The 10,397-nt window shown below is 48.2% G+C and overlaps 2 protein-coding genes across 2 annotated transcripts; both read right to left on the minus strand.

The window, feature by feature from the left end:
• Positions 1–4,479: 4,479 nt before the first annotated feature.
• LOC144166194 (uncharacterized) lies at positions 4,480–6,677 on the minus strand. Its single transcript, XM_077695789.1, has 2 exons — positions 5,808–6,677; positions 4,480–4,533 (listed from the first exon to the last, which is right to left on the minus strand). The coding sequence occupies exons 1-2, from the start codon at positions 6,675–6,677 to the stop codon at positions 4,480–4,482; spliced, it is 924 nt and encodes a 307-aa protein (XP_077551915.1).
• Positions 6,678–6,756: 79 nt separating this feature from the next.
• On the minus strand, positions 6,757–8,021 carry LOC144166196 (uncharacterized). The gene is made up of 2 exons (XM_077695790.1): positions 7,025–8,021; positions 6,757–6,773 (listed from the first exon to the last, which is right to left on the minus strand). Exons 1-2 carry the CDS (start codon positions 8,019–8,021, stop codon positions 6,757–6,759), a joined length of 1,014 nt encoding a protein of 337 aa, XP_077551916.1.
• Between the last annotated feature and the right edge of the window lie 2,376 nt (positions 8,022–10,397).

Genomic DNA, 10,397 nt, shown 5'->3' on the forward strand with positions numbered 1-10,397 from the left:
GTTAGTACGGGCGTAGAATGGTGTCATATTCAAAGGATGGTAGTGGCGTCTTGAAGAAGGTCTGGAACATGTTAAGTACAGATGTTTTGAAAATTTGCACGCCGAAAAAATTATAAAATGCAATAACTTGAGAGACTCAATGTTCCTTCGCGATGAAAGCAGAGATAGGTTCAAAGATGGTAATGCTGACGTAGGTGAAAAAGCAGAGTCATATCGCCTGAAGATGAATTTAATGGCCTTTTTCTGTACCGATTCTATTTGTTTTACTTCGCACTGGTTGTAGGGGTTCAATACAGGTGACGCGTATTCGAGCACTGGGCGGAGAAGGGTCTTGTACACAGTTAGTTTTGTATCGCTAGGGCCGCAGATAGTGTATGCCGGAGGTAACCAAGTTTTTTAGGGCTTTAGAAGTAATGTAATCAATATTGAGGGGCCAGGAGAGGTTAGGAGTAAAAAGCACGCCAAGGTATTTATATTGGTAAACTCTCAGCAGGGACAGTCCATTAAGTGAGTAGTTGAAATCTAAAAGAACTAATTTATTAGTAAACGTAATGACCACAGTTTTTTTTAGGTAATATTCATTTGCCAGGAAGGGCACCAGTTGCAGAAAGATGCAAATGAATCGTTGAGAAGGATGTGATCATTGGGCGAGTGAATTACATGATATAAAACACAATCATCAGCGTACAAAAGAATCCTAGAGTGAACAATATCAGGCAAGTCATTAACATAAAGCAAAAATAACAGAGGCCCGATGACTGACCCCTGCGGAACAGAAGAAGTGATTTTGGCCGGGGAAGAAGCAACAGAATCAAAGTACACAAATTGCGATCGGTTCGAAAGAAAGCAAGAAATCCAGTGAACTAATTGTGGGTTATTGAGGATCTTATTTAATTCGTGCAAGAGTTTTGAATAAACAACAGTGTCAAAGGCTTTAGAAAAATCGATAAAGATGGCGTCAATCTGATGTCCTGTGTCGAGGTTCATGGAAATGTCATGTGAAAAGGCAATAAGTTGCGTAACCGTGCTGAACCCGTGTCGAACCCCATGTTGAAAATTGGACAGAATGTTATTAGACTCTAGGAAATTTATGATATGTTTAAAGAATATGTGTTCAAGCATTTTACAAGAATATAGGGTAATAAAAAAGGTCTCTAATTGGAAAAAGAGTGCTTATCGCCGGATTTTTATTTATTTAACGATACTGTTATCCCCAGTGGGGCCGTTACAGGGTGGTAGACAACATAAACAACACTAACAAAGCTTCTCAGCCCGATACAAAGACAATACGCATTTTCATACACAAAACCAAGACCAAATTTTAGCACAGATACCATTTGCACGCAGTGGCAAGCTTTAGCGACTATGGAAACAAGCAACACGTGTTTAACAATGGTGTCTCATCGGCCAAGCAACATCCCCGCATACAAGCGGCGCAGCAAGTGTTCTGCAATGGAATGCGCAGGAGCTACACAAGAAACATCTGTACAGCGCGTGCGTAAGACAGCAGCACACGGAAATGCAAGGACACACGTATAAAACGTTACAGCAGCTATCAATCACAGATAAGTGAGTAATGACGAAGCAGGTATGACTCAAACTGATTAACCGTGACTGCGGAAATTGCAGCCTGTGGAAGTGCGTTCCAGTCTTCTATTGTTATCGGTAGGAATGAATATTTAAATCTGTCTACCCTGGCATTATTTGCGAGAAACTGGCCCGCATGGCTACTGTTTTTGTTTTTTATCATAAAAAGAAACTTCAACCTAGCTATTCTCCGTTGGTCTGAAAGGCGAGATAGGTTAAGATGCCTTAGCATGTCACTAACCGAATCAGTGCTTCTAAATCTCGACAGAATAAACCTAGCTCCTCAACGTTGTATTTTTTTTATCTTATCAATCTGGTATTTCCTATACGGATCCCATATAATACTCGCATATTCTAGCGTAGGCCGCACAAGCGTCGAATATGCCCTAACTTTGCTTTGGTTGATGCCAGTTTTAATTTTCTTCTTAAAAACCACAGCTTCTTTTCTGCAACGCTGCACAAATGATCAATGTGAGTTTTCCAACTTAAGTCTTCAGATAGGGTGACACCAAAGTATTTAAAATGCGTTACTCACTCTAGCTCATGCCCGTCTAATCGGTAGGAAAACGCCAACACATTTTTTACATTTTTTGTGACTGTCATGTACGAGGTTTTGCAATAGTTAACTTTCATTTTCTATTTACTGCACCAGTCGCGCAGATTATTTAGTGCAGCGTTTAAAGCGAGCTGATCTTTACGATGAGTTATTCTTGAATATATAAGACAATCGTCTGCAAAACAGGCGAAGCTTAATATAAGGTGAAACTGTTTCTGCAATGTCGTTGATGTAGCACAAGAAGAGCACCGGGCCGAGCAAGGAGCCCTGGGACACACCAGAAGTCACACTTGAAATACGGGATTTCACACCATTAATTTCAACACATTGTGTCCTGTTAGAAAGGTACAATTTAAGCCACTCTATCAACTTCTTATTTACGCCGAGGCGTACTACTTTCTCTACAAGCTGCGCGTGGGGAACCCGATCAAAAGCCTTTCACATATCAAGGCAAAATGCATCAATTTGACCCTTTTCATTTAGAGGTCGTGCAAAATCGTGAGTGGTTTCTACTAGCTGAGTAATAGTTGATAAATTCCGCTGGAAACCATGTTGGCTAAGGACCAGAATATTCGAATCCTCAAGGTAATTGTACAGGCATTTTGACACGACATGTTCCAGTATTTTACAGCATATGCATGTAATTGAGATTAGTCTGTAATTGTCGACGCTGCATTTTGCTCCAGACTTATGAACAGGAACTACCTTGGCAGTTAACCAGTCACTGGGTAATGTATTTTGCTCTAGGGATGCTTTGAAAATAACCGATAGGTACTTCGCAACCCACGCTGCGTAACGCTTCAGGAATTCACTCGGTATACAATCGGGGCCAATAGATTTTTTTGTATCCATCTCGAGAAGAATCAAGAGAATGCCTCCCTCTGAAATAACAACTTCCGGCATGGTACATAACTCAGACAAACTACATGTATCAAGATTCGTTTTTGGAACTTCTGGGGGCCGAGAACACAGAACGAAAGTAGTCTTTGTACATATTAGCAATCTGCGCAGTGTCAGTAACAATGTTTCCATCAGCATCAAGATACTGCACATTCTCTTTAGGCTCTGCAAGGTGACGCCAAAACCGTAGGGGTGATACTTTCATAAATTCGGAAAGCGTGTTTGAATAATAGTTTTCCTTCGCAGCTGACAGGCTGAGCTTTAATGTTGACGAAAGAGAAGTTAACAGAGGAAGAACTTTACGTATTTTCCAGGACGAGGGAACGGTAGCGGTGCGGATGGATGTGTTAAAAATAATTTCAAAATACTCAGCACACCACTGGGAATACCGTAGTAGAATTGCATTGGGAATGCAATCAGGACCACTGCATTTTTTGCGTCCAGATTCAATATAAGGTTCAGAATGCCCTCTGCAGTAATTGTAATATTCCCAATGGAGATATTAGAAAGGCGATTTCGGAAGGGAGGGACAACGTTATTGCCAACAGAAAAATGGGAACTAAAATAGTCATTAAAGGCATTTGATATGTCAGCTGCGTCACATAATGTTTCGCCAGGGGAAGCGAATGAAGACGGTAAAGCGGATTAGGGTAGGATAGAACGCCAAAACGTTTTGGGATTACTTTTAAGCAAAGTTTGAAGCTGTACACGATTATAAAAATCCTTAGCCGAGTTTGTTATCTATCGAAGTTGTTCTTACGCGAGTTTGAACTTGGTGATAGTGTCAGGGTTATTGTTACGTTTAGATCGCCTGAGGCAATTTACACGGCGTGATAAGTGTAGAATGTCGCGATTCATCCATGGAATACTGGGATTAGTCTTCTTCGTCTTTAGTGGCATAAGCTGCCGTATGCAGGAGTTAACAAGCCGCTCGAAGAATTCTAAGAGGGCGTTAGTGTCACCACTGAGACTGAGCTCGTTGAACGCCTCAAAGCTATCGAACAATTCCTCGATAATAGAAATTTCATCAGCATTATTGAAGTCAAGGAAAGTTTTGAACAGCGAACCAGGTTTAGGCAATGAAGAAGGAAGGTTAACAATAACTGCACTGTGGTCAGATATTCCTTTAACTATCTCATGAGTGAAGCCATTCTGCGCCGCAGGAGCACTAAGAAAAACTAAATCCAGTAGGGCGTTGGACCTTGTAGTGCCGGTAACGATCTGGAGAAGCCCAGCACAGAGTGAGAAATTTAGGAGTGCTTTGTTAATATTGGTATCGCGACCGCTGCAGGTCATTGCCCACCAGTTAACCCCAGGTGCATTGAAATCACCCATGCAAACGAAATGTGCGGCAGAAAAGTTATGTTCATGAATGAATTGGCTGAGGAACTGACTGCTTTCAACCAAACGCCCAGGAGGGCGATAAAATACACCGATTACAATTGACTTTTTAGGAAGATGCAGCTTGCACCATACTGATTCAGTCGCAGCTGGAGAAGGCAACACCGAAAACGTAAGGTCAGAATGCAGTAGCAAAACAACACCAACACCTTTGATATTAGAGCGATCAGACCTAACGGCGATGAATCCTGGTGGGGTAAATTCTGAATCAAGTACGCCATCATGTAACCATGTTTCGGTGATTCCAATCACATGGGGGGAATACGAGAAGACAAGAGCAAGAAGGTCTGGAAATTTATTAGTGATACTTCTAGCGTTTCGTTTAAGGAGGGTGAGGTTATCTGGTAGCTTACGTGCAGGTCAGGAAGGCGACGAGCAACTAGACTGAACGGATGCAGGCACAGAAGGGGGACGGTTTACTTTAACCGGACTTTAAACTAGAATATTCAGGTTAGTGTCCCAGTCATGACGAGTGTCGTCAATGTAAACATGGTCGAAACGTATTTTAACTGTAGAACCATTGCACCGATGAGATGAGGTGGCTTCCCAAAGTTTTCTACGTAACGAACGTACTCGTGCAGAATAATCTTCAGCAATGCGGAAATCAGTACCTTTTAGCTTCGGAGCATTGCTCAGAATATCCATTTTATCTCTGAAATCCAACAGTTTGAGATTGACTGGACGTGGAAGACCATTGTGCGCCGTTCCGATTCTATGACAGCACTTACTACGAGGGCACACAATTTCAAAATGCTCGGATATAAATTTCGTTACGGTAGCGAATAAAGAAACATTTGTTTCTTCTGATTCTTCGGGCAAATCATGCATTATAATGTTGTTACTTCGAAAGCGATTTTCTAGTTCGTCGTTTTTAGAAACAAGTTTTGATACTGTTTGTGAGAGGTGCAACAACTCGGAACGTTCTGGCTCAGACAAACTGTTCACGGAAGATGCCGGCTTTGATTGGAGTGCAGGCACACGCGCTTCAAGAGACTCAAGACGAGCGTTGAAGGACTGCTTAATATCAGAGATATCGCGCGCGATTTGCTTTTGTCCAGCCAGTATCTGCGCAAGAGTTTCCGCGAATGAATCAGAAACGCCCGGAAAAGGAGTGGATACCGATACATCAGAAACTCATTTGGCGCGAGTCGATGGTCGTTTTTCAGAATCACTTGTGTTATTAGTAACCTTAGGACGGGATTCCTTGGGAGGGCCCGGGTTCAGTTCAACGTCGCCGCTTAGGATAAGACGATGTAAGCAAAACGCAATGTGTGAATAACAGGAAAACACTTCGTGGGCAGGCACAGAGCAGCAGAAAACGATCATCGCTTCTAAAGCACGCCGCATCTGTGAGGTAACATACCTGCAAAAGCAAGCAGCGGTCAGGCATCGTGCACACGCCGCTCCTGCCTAGCCCACTGAAGAAGATTCCGGGATGAAGTCCTTTTAAACGGGTCGAGTGTGACGTCACTGGCCAGGAGTTGGTCGTCCTCCAGGGGTCGTTGCAGGCATCCCGGCAAGGTGAGCGAGGCAGACAGCCCAAGATAGGGCTATCTAGCATCACCAGTCTGCCGGGCACGTCGTCGATAAGAGATTCCGGAGGGACCGCGAAGTTCGCATGCGCAGGCCAGGGTGACGGGTCAGCCACGATCCTTGGCTCAGCAGAACACGGCAGCAGGGAGGCGGACCAAAAAGCGAACTGCAAAAGCAAGCAGCGGTCAGGCATCGTGCACACGCCGCTCCTGCCTAGCCCACTGAAGAAGATTCCGGGATGAAGTCCTTTAAAACGGGTCGAGTGTGACGTCACTGGCCAGGAGTTGGTCGTCTTCCAGGGGTCGTTGCAGGCATCCCGGCAAGGTGAGCGAGGCAGACAGCCCAAGATAGGGCTATCTAGCATCACCAGTCTGCCGGGCACGTCGTCGATAAGAGATTCCGGAGGGACCGCGAAGTTCGCATGCGCAGGCCAGGGTGATGGGTCAGCCACGATCCTTGGCTCAGCAGAACACGGCAGCAGGGAGGCGGACCAAAAAGCGAACTGCAAAAGCAAGCAGCGGTCAGGCATCGTGCACACGCCGCTCCTGCCTAGCCCACTGAAGAAGATTCCGGGATGAAGTCCTTTAAAACGGGTCGAGTGTGACGTCACTGGCCAGGAGATGGTCGTCTTCCAGGGGTCGTTGCAGGCATCCCGGCAAGGTGAGCGAGGCAGACAGCCCAAGATAGGGCTATCTAGCATCACCAGTCTGCTGGGCACGTCGTCGATAAGAGATTCCGGAGGGACCGCGAAGTTCGCATGCGCAGGCCAGGGTGATGGGTCAGCCACGATCCTTGGCTAAGCAGAACACGGCAGCAGGGAGGCGGACCAAAAAGCGAACTGCAAAAGCAAGCAGCGGTCAGGCATCGTGCACACGCCGCTCCTGCCTAGCCCACTGAAGAAGATTCCGGGATGAAGTCCTTTTAAACGGGTCGAGTGTGACGTCACTGGCCAGGAGTTGGTCGTCCTCCAGGGGTCGTTGCAGGCATCCCGGCAAGGTGAGCGAGGCAGACAGCCCAAGATAGGGCTATCTAGCATCACCAGTCTGCCGGGCACGTCGTCGATAAGAGATTCCGGAGGGACCGCGAAGTTCGCATGCGCAGGCCAGGGGGATGGGTCAGCCACGATCCTTGGCTCAGCAGAACACGGCAGCAGGGAGGCGGACCAAAAAGCGAACTGCAAAAGCAAGCAGCGGTCAGGCATCGTGCACACGCCGCTCCTGCCTAGCCCACTGAAGAAGATTCCGGGATGAAGTCCTTTAAAACGGGTCGAGTGTGACGTCACTGGCCAGGAGTTGGTCGTCTTCCAGGGGTCGTTGCAGGCATCCCGGCAAGGTGAGCGAGGCAGACAGCCCAAGATAGGGCTATCTAGCATCACCAGTCTGCTGGGCACGTCGTCGATAAGAGATTCCGGAGGGACCGCGAAGTTCGCATGCGCAGGCCAGGGTGATGGGTCAGCCACGATCCTTGGCTCCGCAGAACACGGCAGCAGGGAGGCGGACCAAAAAGCGAACTGCAAAAGCAAGCAGCGGTCAGGCATCGTGCACACGCCGCTCCTGCCTAGACCACTGAAGAAGATTCCGGGATGAAGTCCTTTTAAACGGGTCGAGTGTGACGTCACTGTCCAGGAGTTGGTCGTCTTCCAGGGGTCGTTGCAGGCATCCCGGCAAGGTGAGCGAGGCAGACAGCCCAAGATAGGGCTATCTAGCATCACCAGTCTGCCGGGCACGTCGTCGATAAGAGATTCCGGAGGGACCGCGAAGTTCGCATGCGCAGGCCAGGGTGATGGGTCAGCCACGATCCTTGGCTCAGCAGAACACGGCAGCAGGGAGGCGGACCAAAAAGCGAACTGCAAAAGCAAGCAGCGGTCAGGCATCGTGCACACGCCGCTCCTGCCTAGCCCACTGAAGAAGATTCCGGGATGAAGTCCTTTTAAACGGGTCGAGTGTGACGTCACTGGCCAGGAGTTGGTCGTCTTCCAGGGGTCGTTGCAGGCATCCCGGCAAGGTGAGCGAGGCAGACAGCCCAAGATAGGGCTATCTAGCATCACCAGTCTGCCGGGCACGTCGTCGATAAGAGATTCCGGAGGGACCGCGAAGTTCGCATGCGCAGGCCAGGGTGATCGCTTTCCGACGGTCTCAGTCGACGGTCATCCGCGTTACGCTTGCACTCTCTCGCAGTACTCGGCGATTGCTTGATGCAATCGTCGAGCCCCTAACTGTGCACTTTACGGACCACAAGGCACTCATTCTCGTCTGCAATAAAGACCGTACCTGATCATACGTGTACTGCATGTTCATTGCATGGTGAAAATGAAAAATTACGCCCACCTCCCCTTCGCGTGAGAAACCCTGCTATAAGCGTAATCAATGCGATGGAAAACACCAATGGAACCCCCCATGAGATGCGTTGCATCACACCAGGGTTCCCGCGATTGGAGGTATGCGGAATTTTTTCTGGACCTCAGAACACTGACACAAGATTTCTCCTACTAGGGCAAGAGGCGAGCACGAGCTTCACCGCGATGCCTTTCCATGTTGTTCCGCCAGGATGGCAGCGGCAGTGACCGCATTTCCCCATACGCACCTTTAGTAGCGCCGGGGTGTCCGGGATATTAAATGGGCCCTGAAAGGCGTTTTGAGCACACTAAATTGACTAGCGCAATCGTTAGATTGTGTCGTCAACATCATCTGTGCCAAGTATTACTCTTTTACGCGCAGCGGAAAGCTCACACTTTTGTTGCAAAGTTTGTCGCTTTTTTCTCATACTTCCCTTCGTGTTTTTGGACGCCGCCATCTACACATGTCTACGTCATCGATTCCCAGATGTTCGTCATGAGCTGGACATCCTGCTATTGGGCGGCTTTTTCACGCACTTCCGGAAAAAAGATGAGTCGTCTGCTCAGCGTCGGCTCGACGGCTGATCTGCCAGCGGAGAGCCGGAGTGCTTGGACATTTTACGACAAACGAAACAAGTGTAAACAAACGCTTAACCGTTTGTATTGAATGCAACAGGACCATAACACGACATGGATATTCTCTAACTTGAGTACGTTCCATAAAGAAAGCGTTGAAGCCGCCTAGCACTTCTTTCGTGCAATCGCAGAGAACGCCCTGAGCCGAATGCCCGGGTTTGACGCATACATTTTATTCAACTTCCAAACAATCCAGAGATGCGTTTCGAACGAACACAACGTCACAACATGCGTTGCAAGTCCGAACCGCGATTGAAAGACGATGGGTTGCCTCCTCAAGCCCCTCGTAAATTCGGCACTCACGTCATGCACCGTTTGTGTGTACGAACAAAAATTCCCTTTACTCTGGCGCACAAGCCGAGATGGCGTTTAGCCACGCACACTGCGCATACTTCATGCGAGGTTGAGTCGTACGCCGCTCGAGAAAGATAATTCAGATCATGGGAAGCAGTATCCCCCCGCAGAAGCACAACGTCGCATTTCATCGCGAAACAAAGGCGCCCACAACACACACACCATCGCCTCCTGTAATGCCAAACGCATCTCACACTTCAAAATGGGAGTGAGTAGTATACCTACAGTGCCCATATGCCGCTAGGTGGGGCCCCGAGCTGAACCGGGATCACGCAACCGTAACTGACTTCAAGAGCGGTTTGTGCCTTGTTGCTAGGGCAACCGATGTTTGATATTGTCAAAGAAATGGTGCTCGCTCCAGCGCTAGAAAGCTCAGAGCCGCGGCGGAGCATATTTTGCCAACGTTACCGCTCTCCACCACGCGTCGCCCCAAGCTGAACTGGCGTTTTGTGCACGGGTTTTGAATCGGATAAATGTCTTTTTCACATGCCGCCGGCAGGAAGTACCACCGCCACAAAATAACACCCGGCAACAGCGGGGCCACATCTGATACGACGCTTTTTGGATAAACAGTGCGCGGCGCATCCAAGGGAGCGAGCGCACAATTCTCCCCGGGCGGCTGCGAGTTCGCCGCCGATAAAAAGTCACGTGCCGCCGATAGCAAAGTTCTGCACCAACGTACACCGCGAAAGGGCAAGGCCAGGCTGGCGCACGCATGCGGCCAGATTTTTTGTTCGCGTTTCCAGCCTTCAGCGGAGTGCGGGATCCATGGTGTCAACAAAGCTTGCCCGTAGCAGACGGCAGCGTCATGGGAGGGAAGGCTCGCTCACCGTCAATAGCGGAGAGTAAGTTGAAAGGAGGAGGAAACGCAGCGCGACGATAATGCGCGGTTTTTGATTTACGATTTCTTAGCTAATACTCATCGCTTTAACAAACTTCTTGCGGGAGGAGATTGCTTATACATTGCTTTATTTGGTTACATGTACATCCACGCATCGGCGGAAGGTATTTCAGGACCCCTTTAAAACAGCGACAGGAGGACAAGCGCATTACCCGACCAGGGCCGCCGCGACTAGTAGCGGGTAAATCATTACA

The sequence above is a fragment of the Haemaphysalis longicornis genome, unplaced genomic scaffold (assembly GCF_048455015.1).
Source record: "Haemaphysalis longicornis isolate Haplotype H1 unplaced genomic scaffold, Haemaphysalis longicornis Haplotype H1 scaffold_16, whole genome shotgun sequence".
Lineage (NCBI taxonomy): Eukaryota > Metazoa > Arthropoda > Arachnida > Ixodida > Ixodidae > Haemaphysalis > Haemaphysalis longicornis.